The 21,183-nt window shown below is 42.2% G+C and overlaps 1 protein-coding gene across 17 annotated transcripts in view; it reads right to left on the bottom strand.

Moving 5' to 3' along the window:
- The window catches only part of RALYL (RALY RNA binding protein like), a 498,623-nt gene that overhangs the window by 370,109 nt on the left and 107,331 nt on the right, over positions 1–21,183 (bottom strand). For 4 of the 17 annotated variants that reach the window (XM_081069842.1, XM_081069853.1, XM_081069848.1 and 1 more), the window contains exon 1: positions 3,829–3,959. The exons of 12 other annotated variants lie outside the window; for them this stretch is intronic. In XM_081069842.1, coding sequence (XP_080925968.1) covers positions 3,829–3,913 — 85 coding nt within the window. In that variant the 5' untranslated portion in view covers positions 3,914–3,959. Of the gene's footprint in view, positions 1–3,828; positions 3,960–17,002; positions 17,025–21,183 lie in introns of those variants that run through there. One more of the 17 variants, XM_081069855.1, reaches the window with a different exon arrangement.

Here is a 21,183-nt window from a genome sequence, read left to right as displayed (position 1 = left end):
TACAGCAGAACCTGAAAATTCCAGTTAATTGCTCTCTCTGGCTCCCCGCATCAGAGCATAAACATGTGACTCAGGTGACCGCCTGGAGGACACCACCTGGGACTGTGTCCCCAGAGCCAGCGACGCCATGAATTAAGGGCCATTAATCCACCTGCGGTGTCAGGGGCAATGGTGTCAGTGGGGTCAGCGCGGGTCCAGACCAGCAGCACTAACGTCCCAGCCATGATCCCAGAGGCATGACTTGGCCAAGTAGATGGTTTGGGTTCTAACCATTTCTAAGTGAGTGGTTTCTGCCAATTTTCCAGCCTTCCATTCAATTCTATGAGCTAATCATCCTTCCAAAAAAAATGTTTAAAACCCATAACTGCTTCTGTCGTTTGCAATCAACAACCCTGATTAATATACCATCAGTATTGAGTCAGCACACAGGCTCACCCACCCTTACCAAGCTTTGTTTGTCTTCCACTGAATGTACCTTACTCCTTTCATAAAATGCAATTTATTGTAATTTTCTAGACACTATTAGTGGTAGGTTTCACTGCCAGTAATTTCTTTTTAATTGTTCAATTTTTTATCCTTTTATTTATGATATAAATTGGGTTATAATTACTAACATCAATTTTTTTAATAGAAATAGCTTATAGACTGTAGGCAATATATTGATTTTTGTGGCCAACATTAATTTTGCAACACTGTAAATGTGTTTTATCCTACAGATGAGGATTGATTTATTGGTCATTAACACAACTTGCAAAGGAAAAACATGTAGTGTCTAGCTGCAAATGAGAAAAATGTTGGATGAATATATGAGTGAAATATTTGTGTCCTCGATACATAAGAAAAGACGGGTGGAACCGCATGAAGTATAAAGTGTTTTACACACGTATATTTCAGAACCCCAGTCAGCTACTTATTTTAATAACTGACTAGTCAATAGTTTCCCATTAAATGGAAGACTAGCTAAATAATCAAGGGGTAGAAATTGTTGCTTTATTTACTTAGTCATTTATTTACTGGTTCATCAGTAAACAATTCTGAAGCACCCACCAGGTGCCAGCTGTCACCCTTGGTTTATTACCAATAAAATTTTAATAGAGCTTCTCCCTGCCAGAGGAGGTTTGTGCATGGAAATGCAAGGGAACAAGTTAAATAATTGTTCAAAACTATGTATTTGGATCTGAAAGGAAGATTTTCTCTAAATTTCTGTATCCCATGTATGGTAGAGTTTCCTGAATCATGCATCACTGTCTCTTAAAAGGTATTTAGATGATTTTCTGATGTAATACTTTATCAACATTTGAAAAGCTTAATCTGAACAATTAGAAAAAAATTGTGAACTTAAGAACTAGTATAGAATATACTTTCCTGGTAAGTATTGTTTGTAAAATTAAAAAACAAAAACAAAAACAAAAAAGACGCAATGCAGTATTTTATAACTTAGCCTATGAAATGTAAGTTTTTATGACATAAAGAATTTTTGCTAACAGAAGCAACTAATTCAGTATCATTTGCTCTTTGAGTAACTTAATCTAATCATAATAGCAGGTGACATCTTATTCAGTGCCAAACCACAATCACACTTTCAATGTCATTAAACTCCTAATCTTATTAGTTTGGGGGGAAGAATAAACCAGTATACTTCTTATCCACCCCCCCCCCAACTTATATCAATATATTTCCATAAAGGATTGTTTTAGTCGGCCACATGCTGCTCCACGGAAACAGCAGAATAGGTGTGTTTCCATTAGAGCGTTTTTGTCACAGAGCTGCATTTGGGACCGCTCTGAGCACCATCTGCACAGTACAACCCACAATCATTCACTCCTTAATATAAGTCAGATTCAGGGAACCTTGGATTCCCAGTAATAACAGTAAACTTCTTATGTGAAAATGGCAACCTCCGCCATCTTCTCAGAAGTGACGGCAGGTGGTGTGTAGCGGCCCCCAGCTGCAACTAAACCAGGGGGTAGGGCACGTGGTAGTGGCACCTGCCTTTTACATGGCCGCGCCCCCTACAATCTCTGCCTCCCCTCCCTCACTGGAATGGCTGTACCTCAGGTAATACCTACTCTAGTTCTAGCACTCAGCCCCACCAACCCTTTGTCTCTCATTGGTGTTGTGTGTGTGGCCCTTGGGGGCACCTAACCTTGGGGACTGAGAGTCACTGTGGAACAAGACTACACCTACGAGTTGTAGTGGAGTATGGAGGGCAGCAGAAAAGATAAATATGAGCTCTTCCTGTCCGTAAGGAGCCAAGAATCCCTCAGCAGAAACAAATCCTACTACAGAATACAACTAGATGTGGTTCTCATCTTCCTTCCACAGAGACAAGCCCGATGGAAGAAGCATGTCCCCACTCATCCGGGTAACGTGCTATGGGGTGTCTTTTCAGTACAACAGGGTGAATTCTTGATCTGGAAATCAAAGCCCATAGTTAAAATATCTGGGTGTTCGGAGGTGATGAAACAGAAGCCGAGGTGAGCAGTTAGGAAATACTCCCCACATGATTCTTGGGTGCTCCCTCATTCCCCTGGCTCTGCCCTTCCCAACCTCTCCTCATGCCTCCTCTGAGAAGCACCGGTACAGAAAGAGTTAAACAGAATCGTGCTGTACAGAGCTGGTCTGTGAGGATAATGATACCAAAGGTCCAGTCTCTTCTCAGCAGTAGTCTGCGCTGGGCCCATCTAGGGAGGTCAGAACCCAACTGCCCAGCATTCCTTTTCCTGTGTGGCACTGGGTGGGCTGGGCACACAGGGGTATGCACACTGCTTGGAGGCAGACATAAAGCACTTGGCATCCTCATGAGGTTTGCACGGGTCCCTGGGAGGCCCTGCATTTCTCCTACCAGCTATGATATGCAAGAGAAAGCAGCTGGATGGCACTTCATCAAATGTACCCTTCTCATCCTTTTCCAGGGTCTCCATGTCCTGGGGGACGTGTATCTGCAGTCCGTGGTGAAGGCCACCAGCCCTTCTACACATACCCAAAAGCATTGGCTTTAGATGGAGTGACAGACAGACATGGCTTCCGGTTCATCCCAGTAGGTTGGTGCTTGTGCTTGTGGGTTCCAGGGTGTCTTCACAGGTCCCAGCTTGTCCTTGCTTTACATCCAGCTTCCCAGCCGAGCTGCGATGACTTCATGCCCAGGCAGCAGCTTTCCACGGAACTTCTTCACATTTGTGCTTTCTGCTGATCTTCCAACCATCCCTCGACAGCCCTTTCCTTCCCCAGTGTTTACTACAGTTGTGTCATGTTTCATCCCAGTAATCAGTAAGTCCCTTAGGACAAATTGCTCACGGTCTCGGCTTTCCAGCTCTAACTCTGATATAGGTCATGTGTATACGAAAGACCCTAGAAGCTCCTCTGCTCCTGGGGTCGGCTAACGTGATACCGCAGAGAAGAATAATTCCCTCCAGAAGGAACGATTGGGAACACAGAAGATGAGATGCCTGACATCCTATGACCCCAGTATGAACAGGTACACAACTCAGCTGAGAGTCCTCTCTGGAAGTCACTCAATCTTGGTGCCTTCCTCTCCACAGCTGGTACCAGGCAATACTTCACTACCTGTGATCATTTTCTAAGGAAAGTTTAACCATAGTCAGGTAACCGAAGAACGAATAAACTGTCCCCTGATTGTGTCGTCTGCCCCTTGCACTCTCTGGCATTCTGAGTATAGTCAAGTATTTACTTACTGAAGGAAGGAATGGAGCAATGAATGAATGAATGAATGAATGCTAAAGGTAGCTCCCATCCCAGACGATCCCATCCATTGGTTCCTTACCACCTTACCAGGCACAGGAATGGGCCGACTTTAAATACACCAACCTGGACGGTAAGGACTATTCCTGGGATTCTGCAGATGAAGCAGCAGAGATGAGGTAAGGGTCTCGGTCAGAGCCTCACAGCCCATGCGTCCTGCTCCAACAGGCCACCTCTGAAGGACACTGTGGTGGAGCCCCCAGACTCCCTCACTCAGCTGTCACCCTCCAGAGCGTTCTCCCTCCAGTGCCAGCTTCCTCACTTTTCTCCATGCATTTGGTCAGCTATTCTCAAATACAGTTTCCACAGATTTAGGAGGCCGTCTGCCTCCAGCCTGTGATCTCTGCTCCCCCACATCTTGCCTTGTGAATATGACTCAGCCTGACCTGCTTCTGCTTTCCATTTTAAACCTGGCTAAGAATGACATCAATGGCTTAAAAAAAAACAACAAAACAGTCACAGGCTTTTTAGGCGAGTGGTGGCTTTAGATTTCTTTGATGTGCAGGACAGGTGACCAGATGTGCTCACACTGGCGCAGCCGTGACATCCTTCAGGTTCTTGTCACCGGATCTCTGAGGATGTCTCCGTTCTGCGGATGCGTGGACCACCTCCCCGCTTCCGGGTACCCTGTAGCGCTGCCCTGGGCACCACCCTCCTTCCCAGCATGGCCACAGCATGAACACTGGGACGCTGGGACACCTCCCAGGTGACTGGAACAGCAGACTGCTGCCATTCTGACGGGCGCTTTGTACACACAGTGGCAACGGGAGCTTATGGTGTGCGAAACACATTTGTCACTCAGATTAAAGGCACACATCATTATTTCATATGTAGTTTCAAGTCACAGTAAACGCAATCTCCTTTGACACAGGTGCAGAATAGGAATTGGAGTTTCCATCCCGGTGCTTACCCTAGGACCCAAATCATTTCCTTCTTCATCGGGGAGAGGAAATGCTAATCCACCTCAAAAAACACTACTTCGTAAAATGGCAAAACACTGGCATTTCATATTTTTCAGGTTTTTTTTTCTCTTCCTTTCTTGTATTTGAAAAGTTGTTGAACGTAAGGTAAGATTTCGGCACTGATTCACTGTTAGAATAAGCAGTCTGGAAACTGGACTCCCTGAAGAACACAGTGAGAATTATCCAATTTTATTGCCCTCTACAGATTCATAGAATGGTTGCTAAGAAAAAACACACACACACACGGCAATGAATCTGAGCCATCCCCACACTAGACGCCTGCGGGCATATCACGTACCCCCCTAGAGAGACCAAATGTATTCTATTTTTAAAGATTTCCCCAAATCCCACAACCTCACTCAATAAATCCTCCCAAAGCACCATTACTTTCCACACCAGGAAACATTTCTCTACATCCAACTAAAACCTCTTGTTCTATAGTATTTTCATGCCCTCTGCTTCCTCTTGTCCTATTCGTGGTCAGGATTAAGAATGCATGCTTACTGTATTGTCTTCAATTGACACTGGAATAATTAATAACAACTTGCCTGAACATTTCAGTGTCTCTTTCACTAGAGTTCCGGCATACTTCAAAGTCTCTTACAAGTAAGGCGTTCTTAAGTGACTACAATGTCTTATAAGATTCATAACAATATTAAGGCGGTTAATGCAAAATGTTCACATTTATCATCCAGCACATGTTTACCTGGGAGGGAAGGTCTCAGAAAATATTTCTTGATAGTTGATGAGGGTATGGGTTTCCAAATTGTAGCATTAGCTCCAATGAGTAAACTCTAAAAATATCATAGTATTCAAATAACGCTCTTGTGCTCCACACAAGAGATGAAAGTAAACTATTTTAATTGCATTTAATTTTCATCAACTTAAGGGAAATAAGTCACCTGTAGCTAGTGGCTACTGGATTGCACAGTGCAGGTCTAGGAAACACACCCATAATATTGCACATTAGACATTTCATTTGGAAATTATTAAATTTTAGAAAAGTGGGGAGTTAATTTCTTTTTCTTTCAGAGCATATCTTTTCACTGCAAGAGTTAATTCAGATTCCAAAAGAGATTTTGCTCTTTATCATAAAATTATTTGAGTGAAATTAGTATTTTCAAAGTCATTAGACATAATATGAAAATGTACAGGCATGATTATGAGCTATGGCTAAAACCACTTCTATTTTAAACTAAAATAAAAGGAACAGTTCCTGGAGATAGTTAAGGACATTAAAGATTTAAATATTAAATCCATATATAAAATAAGTGTATTATAAAAAAAGGGTTTCTTCCTTTCCTACAATAAATTTATCTTTGAATCCACAAGTAAATCATTACTAATCTAGTAGCTAATTCAATTACTTCTTTTATTCCCATCAAAAGGATAAATGATTTATTTAACAAATATGGTTTATGCTGATTCAGTACAAAGCCCTAAGATAGTAGTGCTCCACAGTGGATTTTTTTTTTTTTTGAGTTTGCACTTTTAAAACTATGTCTCAAAATAATTTAAGGATTTTTACCTTATAATTCAGGGTCCTTCACTCCCATCCCTTTCCCTCCAAAAGGGTTACATAGTGTGAAATGGTGGGGAGAAACAATATTTGCTTAAGTCAGGTTAAATAAAATTAACACGTTTACATAGTATATACATGTATATATACACACACATTTTCTTTTTTTTCGTTACCAGACTCTTCTTATGTCATCTGTTTTGTTGCCAGCAGTCTCATTATCTAGTCCTGGACACCTAACTAAACTACTTCAACACTGTCCCATTGGTCTGGCTCCTTCTAACGTGGCCCTTCTCTGATAAGACCCCATAAAAACTATGTCACTTAGAGTTCTTGTCACTCCACCCTATTAGCTAACAGCATCTCTGGAAGATCTGTACATTTTGTCATCTGAACCTAGGACATTCAGTCAACAATCTCTTCACTCTCTCAGCACTCTTATTTGTAAGCATTTTCAGCTCCTCATTGTCACAGTTTCACCAATGTGGCCAAGCCATTCTCACATGTCTGGTTCAGGACCACCTTGTTTTCTCCATATTTTCCTTAGCCTGCAACATCCTATCTGTATCCTCACCTTTTGCACACCCATCGTCTCCTTCAGCTTCTTGCAAAAAACCATGCTCATCATTTGCTAATCCATCATCCATTAATCTCTTTTTTACTTTTTTGCTAAGCAGGCCTACTTTACAGTTCCCTTCTCTCAAATCTCATAGCAATAAGCTGCATAATTTCACATACTCATAAAGGCACACTTTTTCTTATTTTATAGGGTGCACATGTGTGCACACACACACTTCTTTTCCTGTGAAAAAGCTCTGATTCTGGGATAGTCTCCAAATTCCACTATAGAGTCATGCTTCCACGGTGCTTCAGTTTTGCTTGATAAATTAATGAAATGGACATCTCTAAACTAAATTTTTAAATGAGATTAAAACATTTTAAGACTAATGGCTTCACTAAAGGATTCAAAATGAAAAACAATAAAATATGACTCACATTTAATTCATTCTTTGACATTTGTTTCTATTTGCTACTTGAAATTTCTTGACTTGGTGAAATAATTCAAATTTACCTTACATGCAAAATATAATTTGCCTGGCTTCTAAGAATACGAATGTGTTTTTCAAAATTAGTCTCCCTTCTCTCAGTAGGCTGTTCATGCAGATGGAGAACCAGATCGTAGGGGAAAATTTCTTTCTCTCATGTTGCAGAGGAAGAAAAGTCAAACATTTAAACTTTAATGAACGCAACCTTTATTACACTAACTAAAATTCTGTGGTTTCATAGTTAACCATTTTCAAGGTTAACTTTTGATTTCTAATGGCCAAATAGCCATCAGCAAAAATGTATGACACGTTAGATTAGAATGAATAATAGCAGTTGAAGTCTGGCTCATTCAGTATAGAATGGTAAAGTATAAGAGCCAATAATTTAAAAGGAAACATCTCAAATGTTGAAAAAAGATTTTAGAGATCCAAAAAAATATAATTTAGGTATTTCATTGAAAGTCCCTAGAAATGCATTAAAAGGTGTTTTGTTTGTTTGTTTGTTTGTTTGTGTTTTTTTATGCACTTTGAAATCAGTGGCATACATTTTCCCAGTGCCTAAGGTACTGAGCAAGATTTCCCAAAGAAACCTTAACCTTACAATGAGTGTTATCCTGGATGGAATTAATCAGGCTCCTTCGGGCTAGAGTCATAATGAGAATTAGTGCAGGGTAACCTTTAATTTAACTTTGTAGTGAATGTCTGGAACAGCTCCAGGCAGTACGTGGGAGTGTATGAGATACCACTCAAAGTCAGGGATATCAATCTTTCTTTGCCTTCCGTTGATCTTATATTTCTATTTTGATCTACAGTGTGTCAATTACACTTTTTTTCCTGGAAATATGCCTGTCTCAATGACTAGGGGCCCTGTGGGCATAGGTTGGTGGAATCCAGCCTTCCCGCAACGTCAGGGGTAAAGACGTTTTATGCACTCCACACCCTCGTCACTGTGCCACCAGTACTGCAACTCAAATGTGCACCAACAAAACAGTAGGGTTTGCTTTATAGTCACTGTTAGCAAGAACTGTTCAACGTTTATCAAAGGTAATGGCAGCAACATTCACTGTGTGTGTGTGACACCCACGCGGCACATATGTCAGTCCCCAGGACCATCGCTGGGCAGTCGCGAGTCAACGTATTGCTGCAAACATCATTTATCGCATTTTCTATATACAACAGCAAACATCCAATTACCTCATTTTGAATCTGGCCTGAACAGTCAAACATTCATGTATTCTTTTATTTTTCAATTTGATGAGGGAATACTCTTGTTTTCTTGTGAGGTTATATATATATATATATATATATATATATATATATATATATATATATATATATATATATATGTAAATTCTATTGTCTATGAATGCCATTTCAGATGACTAAAAGGGGGCTTGGTGTTTCATAGGGTAGGGAGCAATGCTCAAAAGCCATCCTGATGATCCCTTTCTTTTTTTTTTTTTTCCCCAAACACTAAAAACATCCTTTGCACTTAGAGGAGACCAAGGCTGCTGGGAAACCAGAAGGAAGACTTTCGGTGGTTGCTTATTCTAGAAGAAGAAAGAACAAGAGGACCTTGGAACTCCTCTCCCAGTCTACTTGATATGGGGGTGGGGGTTAGGAGAGTGTACATGGTTCAAACGACTGTCCTTCCAATTTTATGCGGCCTGAATCAGGTGCACTGGCGCAATACTGAACTTACCATCATAACACCACACATGGTTTTTATGCATTGTCCCATGCCACCGTGTACCCAGGTGTTGACGACAACAACTTTAGAGTCACTGTTATCACTATTCATTCCCCAGGTCTAATCAGTCTGAAATACTGTTGATGTGATCTCATTTACACATGGAGATCTATTTACATTTCTCATTTTCCACTTTCAACACCTCATGTCAAATGATCATCACATTGTATCTGCACTTTGTGTTCCAGCCCCCTAATTGGCCTCACTGAGTTTCCCTCATGCTCTACTATATTCTCTACCCATAGCTGACTTGCCCTTTTAAAATACAAATTTCATCGCATTAGTTCTCTCCGGAAAAGAAACTTCCTCCAGCTGCAGCCCAAATCCCCAAATCCTTAACCGGGTACATGACAGCAATCCCACGATCAATACATGACTCTGGAGAGGAAGAGAATAGGAAAAGGGATTCTTAGGAGCTTTGCTTTTTGGTGTATAATCCTACGCCCCAACCAACACCAAAAGTATTAAGTCAAAACTCATAAGAACTGTCCAGAGTTGGTTACATATTTTATTTTAAGGAAGACCATGCCTTAGGGCAGAAGTGTAGGATTACAAAGTTTGTCCAAATTTAGTAAAATGTCTTCTAAAAACCAGAAACTTTAGCAAATTGTCCACAGTCAGCACGGGTTTTCCTGAGTTGAGTCAAAATTATCATTACATAGAAATATAATCCTTAATATTATTTCTAATAATTTTTAAGTAGCCCCAGTGAACTCTCTTTTAAAAAGGTATGTGATATAACAAAGAGCAGAAATAAATGAAGTACACACTAAAAAGAATAGAAAAGATTAACAAAACTAAAGCTTTCTTTTTTTGAAAAGATAAACAAAATAGACACACCTTTGGCTAGAGTTAGCAGGAAAGAAGAGAGGAAGCAAAGAGATGAAATTAGATACAGAAAAGAAGACATTACAGCTGATACTGCACAAATACAAAGGATAATAAGAGATTACTATGAACAATTATGTGCAAAAAAAATTGGATAATCTAAAAGAAATGGATAAAATCCTAGAAACATACAACCTCACAGGCTGAATCATGAAGAAATAGAAAATCTAAACAGACCAGTTTAGATTAGTAAAGACAATTGAATCAGTAATTTCAAAACTCCCAACAAAGATAAGTCCAGGAAAAGATGGATTCAGTAATGATTTCTACTAAACATTAAAGAAGAATTGCTACCAATACTTCTCAACCTCTTCCAACAAACAGAAAAGGAAGGAAAGCTTCCAAACTCATTTTTTGAGGCTAGCTTTACCCTGAAACTAAAGTCAGAGAAGCACACTACAAGAAAATAAAATTAAAGGCCCATATCCCTGATAAACATAGATGCAAATTCCTCAACAAAATATTAGCAAACCGAATTCGACAATATATTCAAAGAATCACACTATGATCAAAATATATTTATTCCAGAAGTACAAGGATATTTAAACATATACAAATCAATCAATATGACACAACACATGAGCGAAATTAAGGCCACAAATCATATGGTCCTCTCAATAGATGCAGAAAAAAACACTTGACAAAATTCAACATCCATTCATGATAAAAACTCAACAAAGTGGTATAGAGGAAACTTATCTCAACATAATAAAGGCCAATAATGACCAGCCCACAGCTAACATTATACTCAATGGTGAAAAGCTTTTCCTCTCAGATCAGAAAGAAGACAAGGATACCCACTCTTGCCACCTTTTTTCAACCCAGTACTGGAAGTCTTAGTTAGGCAAGACAGAGAAATGAAAGGCATCTACTTGAAAAAGAAAAAAAAAAAAAATCCCTATTTGCAAAGACATGATCTTATATGTAGAAAACACTAAAGATTCCATAAAAGAAAACTGTTAGAACTAAAAAACAATTTGAATAAAGTTGTATGATACAAATATCAATACACAAAAATCAGTTGCATTTCTATACACCAACAAGGAACCATCAAAAAATAAATTAAGAATATTATCTTATTTAAAACTGCATCAAAGAGAATACAACACTTAGAAATAAATTTAACCAGGAAAGAGAAAGATCTGTATATTAAAAACTATAAGACACTGATAAACAAAATTGAAGGAGACACAGATAAATGGAAAGTTATACCATGTTCATGGATTGGAAGAATTAATATTGTTAAAATGTCTATATTACTCAAAGCAATTTACAGATTCATGGAATCCCTATCAAACTAATGTCATTGTTCACAGAAACAGAAAAACAAACAAACAAAAAACACCTAAAATTGGTATGGAACCACAAAAAACTAAAGCAATCACAGTTCCTGATTTCAAACTATAGTACAAAGCTGTGGTGTCAACACACTATGGTGCTGGCATAAAAACAAACACATAGATCAATGCAACAGATTAAAGATCTAGAATTAAACTCATACATATGTGGTCAATTAATTTACAACAAAAAAACCAAGAATATACACTGGAAACAAAAGTCTCTTCAATAAATGATGATAGGAAAACTGGACAGCCACATGAAAAAGAGTGAAACTGGACTCCATCTAACACCACACACAAAAATCAATGCAATTGGTTAAAGACTTGAACATGAGACTGAAACCATAAAACTCCTAGAAGAAAACACAGGCAATAAATTTCTTGATATTGGTTCTGGCAATTATTATTATTATTATTATTATTATTATTTGATTTTACACCCAAAGCAAAGACAACAAAAGCAAAAGTCAGTAAGTGGAATGACATCACACTAGAAAACTTCTGCACAGGAAAAGAAACCATCAGCAAATGAAAAGATAACCTATAGAATGGGAGGAAATATTTGTAAATCATATATCCGACAAGTAAATAATATCCAAAATGTACAAAGACCTACAACTCAATAGCAAAACCCCAATAACCCAATTAAAAATAGGCATAAGAGTTAAATAGGCATTATTCTAAAGATATACAAATGTACAACAGGTGTATGAAAACATGTTCAACATCACTAATCATCAGGGAAATGCAAATCAAAACCCCAGTGAGATATCACCTCATAGCTGTTGGGATGGCTGCCATGCATAAGTCAACAAACAATTTTCGGTGAGGACGCGGAGGAAAGGAAACCCTTGTGTACTGTTGGAGGGATTGCAAATTGGTGCAGGCACTATGGAAAAAAGTTGGGAACTTTCTCACGAAATTAAAAATGGCACTATCATATGATCCAACCATCCCACTTCTGAGTAGCAATCCAATGGACATGAAATCAGTATCTTAAAGAGATACACACACTCCCACGTTCACTGCAGCATTACTGACAACACTGAAGACATGGAAACAGCCTAAATATCAGTGGACAGATGAATAAAGAAAATGTGACACACACACACACACACACACACACACACACACACAACAAAATAGTATTCAGCCTTAAGATAAGAAAATGCTGTCATTTGCAACAACAGAGATGAACCTGGAGGGCACTATGCTAAGTGAAATAAGCCAGAAAGAGACAGACAAATACTGTGGTATCACTTACTGTGGAATCAAAAGAAAGGAAGGAAGGAAGGAAGGAAGGAAGGAAGGAAGGAAGGAAGGAAGGAAGGAAGGAAGGAAGGAAAGAAGGAAGGAAGGAAAGAAAGAAAGAAGGAAAGAAGGACAACAGGAAGGAAGGAAGGAAGGAAGGATTGAAAGAATGAAGGAAAGAAAGAAGAAAGAAGGAAAGCAAGCCAAACTCATAGAAACAGAGTGGAAAAGTGGTTATCAGGGACTGGGGTCAGGGAGGCTGGGCTAGGGGTGGAGGAAATAGGGAGAAGTTAAAGGGTCCAGCCCTTCAGCTGTAAGAGGAATAAGGTCTGAGGGTCTGATGTGTGACATGGTGATTGGAGCTGACAGCACTATTATATAATGGAAATTTGCTCAGAGAGTAGAACTTAAATATTCCTACCAAACAAACCAAAAAAAAAAAAAAAAAACACCCAGAAAACCAAAAAACAAAAAACACACACACTCAAAAAAGTGAGGTGATGGATATGTTAATTAACTCCATGGAGAGAATCCTCTCCAATGTGTCAAAGATGCTGCCCACTTTAAATATCATAATTTTGTCAACTATATCTCCTGAAACGAAGGCCACTTGAAAAAATTTTATTTTTTAAAAATAGTAACTGCCTTAGGCACACACATAAAGACCTACATGCAAGTTCTTTGCCATGGTTACTCAATAACTGCAGACTCCCAAACTTTCCTGGAATATTTAATACACTGAACACCTTGGTGCAAAATAATTATTTTGTAAGATAATAGCTTTTGAAGAGGAACAAAGATATTTTATGACACCATCAAATAGGGAGGAAAATATTTGATTTCATTTTAGAAGACGTTACTAAAAACACAAAAACATTTCCTCAGTACTGTCATCCCACTCCGAGGAGAAACCCCCAGGCAGGCACCTGCTCACAAACCCACTCTTTTCAGGTGACTAAATATTTCTCCTAAGTTAGAAAGGCAGCCAATGTTCGGTGTCACACCTTGTACCAAATCCTAGGGTGCCCTACACCAAAGGATGAATCATATGTCTGAGTGACTCATTAATTGCAAATTTGCATTTCTAAAAGTCGATATTCAACAAAATTCCAAGCAATAGACACATTATAAACATTGTCACAGCTGGAGTCTATTTAAGTGGAGGGGTGGATTTTATGAAACTGTGTGCTATATGCCTGTGATTGAAAAAAGCAAACAAACAAGTGAAAGAACGCGTGCGCTGGGAATACTGCTGTGGGAGGTGTCTGGGGGAGATACAAAATGTATCTGTCCCATAGGGGCATGCAATCTCGTAAGAGAGGGAATGAGTACGCATAGAATCAAGACACTGGACAAGTGAGGGCAGTAAGAACAGCAAAAACTCTCAAGGCCTTTGGTCTTTATGTTCCCCAAAACCTAGGCACATAGTAGGTGCTCCCTAAATACATGTTGAGTCAATGACAGTTACATGGGAGGAGTTCACATGCATGAGTTAATACACGAATGTGCCTGGGACGTTATTTGTCATTGCAAGCCCTAACAGGCTGGGGTGGCCTGAAGCAGCCCCACCACTCCCTGGCGAAGTCTGGAGACGGCCAGGGAACCAGGTGATGGGGACCTTACCTAGCAGGGTTTCTGTGAAAAAGTTTATTCGAATAAGTATGTTCCCACTTAAAAGCCTTTGCAGTTCCTTTGCAGACTGGAGGGCATGGGTTTTGCAGTCTGAGCTCCATGGTCTAATGCTGGCCTCACCGGCACCAAGTGGCACGATGGGGGTACCGGCCGTCTCCCCACCCCCCGCCCGGCACCTCACTGTGTCCAAATGCAGATGAGGTAATCTAGTCCAAGGGCTGTGATGACACACAATGAGTATCCAACAACAGCAGACTGTGAAGCAGTCTTCACGCTACGGATACCAACAGCCTTCTCATTCCACTAGTAGGTTTTAAAAGCAGCCGAATTCCACCTTCAGTCTGATCATGGAGTCTCGAATACCTGCCAGCTGTGTGGCTCTGGGGACATTGTTTCAATGGTCTGATCCTCAGGTTCCTCACTTATAAAATGGGAATCAAAGTAGCGCCCACCCACAGGTACCACACGAGCACACCAACTGGCCTTTCAAGCGTCCTGGTATGTGACCTCTGTCTGTTGGGAGTTTTAAGGACTTGTTTCCTCTCAGTATTCATCATTCCTGTACGTCCTGTTGATTAGGTTTCATTTCTCACTAATGCTGGTACAATTTATATAAATGAAAGGAATACACTCAGAATAGCAACGTGCTGAAGGGGCCCGAGGTTGTCAGAGGTTCTGCATTACTGCAGAGGACAACCAGAGAAAGAACCAGGAAACAGCGAGGACAGGGGGGCTCTTTTCCTCCGGACTTCACACGGGAGGATTTGCATCACTAGCACAGGAATGGAAGACCGTAGGAAGCAAAACACTTCCCAGTACCTCCACTAACAAAGCAACAATTAAGTTACGAGATATTGGTAGATAACACCTTCTTAATTGGAAAGCTCTCCAGGTCAACTTGCTTTGAGGTCAAGAGAGCAACTTCGTCTCCAGCTCCCTGTGCACTGCAGTCAGGCTCGCCCAAACGCGGCCCATAGAGAAATGGGCAATGACTGCATGTGGTGACATTCACGTTTCTAGGTCACTGTGGAAATTCTCACTCCCATCCCACTCAGTCCCTACCAATGGAAATTCTTTTTTTCCCTTAAGTAAACTCAAAATGTAAATGACATATTAGAAATGCCCAAAGGTGTATTCTTATGAATACATAAGCACGTGTGTTTCAAGGTACTGCACAATATCAAACGCCGTATAGACCCGCCAACAAAGTTGGGGAGCCACCCTCTCATGCCTCTAACAGCAAAACAACCGACAGAAAAATTACTAATCTTAAGGGAACTAAGTAGGGCAAACGAGAAAGTGCTGCCAGGAGAAAAAAAAAAAAGCTTATTAATATCAGGAGAGTTTAGGAAACAGCGAGAACAGCCGCAGGTGTAGAGGGCTGTGTTCCAACAGGGCCCCAGGGCACATATGGTGGAGGGGCGACTCAATTACCCACCAGCCAGGGACGTCACACCAGGAAATGACGTCAGCCCTGACAGGAGGACCGCTCCCTCGGGGTCGTGCGATTCAGTAATGCTAAGGACAAATAGTAAAGAGCTATGTAGGCACCTTCCAAAACGGATGCGCAAATACAAAATGCACATCCAAGGTAAATCACAGTCAGAAACAGCCTGGGGAATCGGCCCTGTTTCTACTGAAACAAGGTCATAATCACTGGTAGGGAAGGAACGTGGGGAAACGAATTCAGGTATTGCCTCCTCTTGGCTATTGATCAGTTTGGAACATTCTTAACAAAATATCTCCTCCGTCCGATTCAGGGTGACGGCACATTATTATCCAGTATTGAACAGGTTTTCATTGGCTGTTGTAAATAAACATTTCACTTGACTGTACTATTGTAAGATATTTAAAGTTCAAAGAAAGAGTAACCCAGACCACACAGCAGGGAACAAATGATCTATCATTATTCTTTCTGATGGCTTGTTTTGCTGCTTAACAACATGATTTCAAAAAACCCAGGCCGTGACTCCCTCCCCCCAAAGACGCCCTCCCCATCACAAGACAGTCTAAGGCCTTAGAGCCCAGGGTCATTTTCTACTCCAAAATAACTCCATTTTACCACTGAACAAAGGTAGCTGAAACAGCTCTTCTCAGCAGAGAAAATAACTTCTATCGACCCTTCCCAGCACAGTGCTGCAAACCCTCCCTTCTAATTACAGCAGGTGAGAGTCCCCACAAAACTTCTCGTCTCTAATTATTCTTAGCGTTTTCCCTTGGGGTGTTTTGCTTACGGGGTCTTGCTGTCACAGTAAGGAGAAGGGCCACTTGTCATTGTACCCGGTGCAGCATCCCCAGGTTGGGACGTTTCCTGGTGCCCTGTCTGGAGCATGTGCCAGGGCTCCTTCTTACTCCCTCACCTTACCTGCCTCACCCACTCACTCACTTCCTTAATGCCTTAATGCCTGATTTATTTCATCTGAGGGGGGCGTGTGACATGGGTGAGCCAGGCACAATAAAGATGTCAAAAGAATATTATCAAAACAAGAAACATGTAAAGCTTGAATTCATAGGCAACTATTAGGAACCGATTTCTTCCTTTCACAAGAAGCCCTGAAAAACAGCACCACATGGCTTCTGCAGAGTGTGGCGGGATAGCAGGGGATTTTTACAGCTTGCACCGGGGGCTGGCCTGCGTTTTGCACCCCTGCGATGGGTCGACAGGAGGAGACATTGGGGGTGAAGGGGCACACGGGGGGGATTAAGTCACAGGGCTGGCTAACTGCGGTGGAGGCCAGTCACACATGGGGTACACACAGTCTTTTGAAAAGCCCTTTGGTGCTTGAAGAAATGTTCACAAGGTGCGTGTCCCCATCCCCATTTAGAAGCCCAAATGGCAGTTCCCCAGGTACCTGACATGAGGGTGCAGGCGTGGGATGCAGGCTCCGGCAGAAATCAAGAGGCTGGCATTTGAACGGGAATCATGTCAGGAAGAAACACCTACTCCCGTTGGGGGGTTGGGAATTCTGCAGCCGTGTCTGGACATTCCTGGTGACAGTAGCAGGGACAATAAGGACCCCAATGACTCAAGGTGAAGGTCACACCACGTTAGTGCCCAGCGGCCCTGGGGCCGATGCGTGTGGGGCTTGGCGGCCAGGCTTCTCTCGGGAAGTCGCAGCCTCAGCCCTGATTCTCCAGGATGCTCGTGAATTCTGGGAGCTTCCGGATGCTTTATAATGAACACCTGGCTACTGAAGTCTGCACCTGTTGACGGCAAGGCACAGTGACGGTTACTGACTGAATACAGGACTGAGCTGGGGGCCAAGAGCATGTCACGGCAGACTCCAGCACCTGAAGCTCAGGTAACTACACACGACTGCCCTGCTAACCACAGGTGAGCATCTGCTCAGGACGCCCCAACAGCACACGTGCAGGGGACGTACTGCACCACCCGCAACGCACTCGGAGATGGATGTGGGCTGCGAGCTCGGCTCTGCTACTTGTTCCAGTTCTTAAATTGTAACGTAACGTTCTAGTGAGAGCTGCCCACAAGCCGTGGAAAGTGCTGAGTTAGCACAATTTTCAGTGCAAGTTGTTCCACCGAAGAGAAAGGGGCACCCGTGTCGGTCTGCGTGAATCGTCCAGGAGGGGGCGGGTGGTAAGTACTCAGCAGAGTACCTGGAATCCTAACCAAATACAATGGGTTTTAGGCCCTGGGCCTAGTTTCAGGTGTGTCCCTAAAGGATGAAAAGAACAAAACCAAAACACATGGGTTAGCGGGCAATCGCAGGAGGAGTCAGGAAATGGGGTCTCTCAGTGGTTTCCTCCTGGACCCGGGAGCACCCAGAGACTGACCTCAGACCGCCTGGTGCCAAGGCACAGAGCAGCCAAGCTGCACCGGGGGTGTCAGGCTGCTCCTGCTGGCCAGGCCCTGGGCTCAGCCGGCAGGTGAGGGCAACTTCACCCAGCGGTGAGTGGGCCTGAAGGTCAGAACTCTCCACCTGCCTCACGGTAATTCACACACACACACACACACACACACACACACACAGGCCACAAACCTTCACCCTCACAACTTTGTATCATAGACCTGGTTTGCTCAATACCTGCATGTAAGGCAGGCTGAAACGTTGTAATTGATTACGTTTGAGAAGCTGGTATAACATGGTTTTCTGGTTACTGTGAACTCCAGGACAATGATGAGGGTCGATCAAGCAGTAATAGTTCCTGGTGGTTAATTACCTGGCATTGTGTGATGATTTGATTGGCTCTGCCCAGACGCTTCCGTACATGAAGGGACAGCTTGCCTGGGTAAGGTGACGGCTGTGTACAGCGACACTCACAGCAACCTAGCGAAAATGGCCTTGGAGGAATGGGGGCCAGTCTGACCTTCAACGGGCTCTCTCAAGGTGAACTGAAACGGTGAACACAGGACAGAAGGGAAAAGGCAAGGAAGACAACGTCACGCGCTAGAGATAGGGATAGCTAGCGACACCAAACGCAGTTTCTGGAAGAGCCACAGCCTTTGACAAGCTGACACAAGACGGCCTGGCAGAAAGACACCAAACGGCGAGTTCTCTGCTCAGAAGTGACTGAGGCAGTGGAGCCGAGAATGCTGCAGACCCTGACCCTCTGTCCATTCCAGGCCGAGCGAGGCAGCAAGACGATTAGAAGACTCGAATATTCTTTCTGCTCAGAAAACAGACAGTCGGGACCTCTGCCCTTACCTGGATTAGAATGAAGGAGGGCCTGGAGGTCAAAAAGTCACTTGGGAGGAAAGAAGAATGTGCTAGATCGAAACGAAACAGGAGCAGATTTTCACCAATCAAGTAGGGACGTGGTGTTCCCCGCAGAGGACAGAGAGGAAAGCTGCTGTGAGCCCCGGGAGCTCAGCTGGAGGAGGCAGGGCAGAAAACGGTAGGGGGAGGAGAGACCTAACAGCTAAGGTGAGAGATGCCGCGGGTGTGATGTGGTTGGGCTGGCAGGGTACGGCCGAGTCTGGCATCTGCACGAGGAAGATGAAAAACTGGAAAAGACAGCACAGAAGACATGAGCTTAGACGTGCTTCATAATTACAGAGAAGGGCCCCAAAATAGTGCAGTTGCAAACATGCTTCCTTCTTAAGCGTATTTCAGAAACGGTCAACCCTTATTATTAGACTGTCTCCTTGTGCATGCGCTTGTGTACTTGTGTGACATTTGATTTTCAAGCTGTGGACTGTGTTCGTTTTCAAGTCTCCAATAAAATCAATATTTTGGCATAAAAATTCCAGGCCTGAAAGGAGCATCAAACACTTTCATTTATCCATTTTCCTTACAATAACAACAACCATTCATTCCCTCCTGCGATACAAGTTTATTAAATCCGTGCTATAAATATAAATATTCTCTCATGATGAACAGGCACCACTTATAACACAAAATCAACATGACTAATAAAATTGTGTTTAAACAAAGGCCAGTCTGCCACTTCATCATTGCCACGACTACTAGAATCATCTGACGTTGTCTAATCGTCTGAATTGGGCCAATCTAGTCTGACACTGGGTGCTGATTTGTTTAAATATTTATTTTTATATTTTTAAAAATTAAACGATGCCATATCACTAACTACGGACCGAGGGACCATGCAGCCAGGCACCTCACCCAAGGTTGTAGAAGATCAAGTAGCTTGCTCTTAACACACACCTGTCTAGTGTGGAAACAACCACGCAAGTCAAGCACTGCGTTCAGAGTGGTTATGGACAAGCAAACTAACAGACATGCACAGAAGGTGCAATGGGGGTCCCAGACGGGAAGACAGATGCAGGTGGGTGGTGAGAGCAGGCTTCACAGAGGAGAAGGGCAGGTACCGGTAGTCACAGGGGCCACACCTGTAGGGCCCCGACCTTTTCCACAGCCTGCCCTGATATTATCACGTCACCCTCACTGGCCTCTGGCAAGCTCCCCAAGAAGAGGAGGGTTTTTCTGGGTCACTGAGCTCTAACATCTGCCCTAGCATGGCACCTGGCTCATCGTTGGTGCTCTGTTGCCATCAGTGGAGAAATGCATGGACGTGTTTCTAGATTCTAGACCAGAGAAGGAGGGCAGAGAACAGGAAGTGGGGGTGACAGGGACAGGCGGAGTTTGACTTCCTTTAAAAGGAGATTTTGGTCACATTCAGGAAGAGTTTAGACTTTTCTTGGAAGACAACATCATTTTAAACAATGGAATGCATTAATGACTTAGGGAAGATGTGAAGGGACACAGGTATCCAAAGGATAACACTGGGGGGTAAATGCAAATTGTGTACGAATCGGAAAGGAAGAGACTTAGACACCTGTTAGTAGTGTAATTGTGATGGTGTGTTATTTCTCTGATGATGCTTTTCCAAACTGCTTATGTGAGAAGAGCTAATATTTCTAATGAGAAGTACACAAGTACCTGGGACTAAGAGGCCCCAGTGTCATCTTCCCAGTAGCATTAAGCAGGAAACACCAGTCGCTGGCTTTACCCAGCCCAGGACACACCAGGGGTAGTCTCTGTGTGCCCCAAACACCTGTGACAGTAAATATAATGAGGCACCTGCCATGCTGGCCAAGCTGCAGCCAGGTTGTGCCATAACCTCCAATAAATGACTCCCCAGATATCATTTATTCACTGCCAGGTCTCTGAACTATTTAAGTGTTATCCCATTTTACATAAATGACTCTTTAAAAAAAAAGATACTGTGGAATTTAAGAAGTATGGTAACAGGGTATTTCTTTCCAACTTTGTAACAGTTTTTTACTGTTTCTTCCTGATTAACTGTCAGAATTACATGCATTTATTAATAGGTTAATTTGTATTATACTTAATCTTATACTTTGTTGCCTCTGCTTTATTTCCAGTTGTAAAAACGTCAGATTGTGGTTAGTCATCTGTTTATTCTTCTAGAGAGGGTGAATTAGGAAAAAAAAAGAAAAAGAATTATTTTAAATAAGAGAACTACTTAATTCCGTTATACCCTTAAATATTTCAATTACAAAAATAGAAGACTGCTTATTCTATTTGGCCTTGCAGTTTTTCAATTTTATATTATGTAGACGATGCTTTGCTGAGCTAGGTAGAAAGGG

The sequence above is a fragment of the Rhinolophus hipposideros genome (genome assembly GCF_964194185.1).
Source record: "Rhinolophus hipposideros genome assembly, chromosome: 13".
NCBI classification, from domain to species: Eukaryota; Metazoa; Chordata; class Mammalia; order Chiroptera; family Rhinolophidae; genus Rhinolophus; species Rhinolophus hipposideros.
Note: the sequence above shows the minus strand (reverse complement) of the source record. Positions and strands in the feature narration are given on the sequence as shown.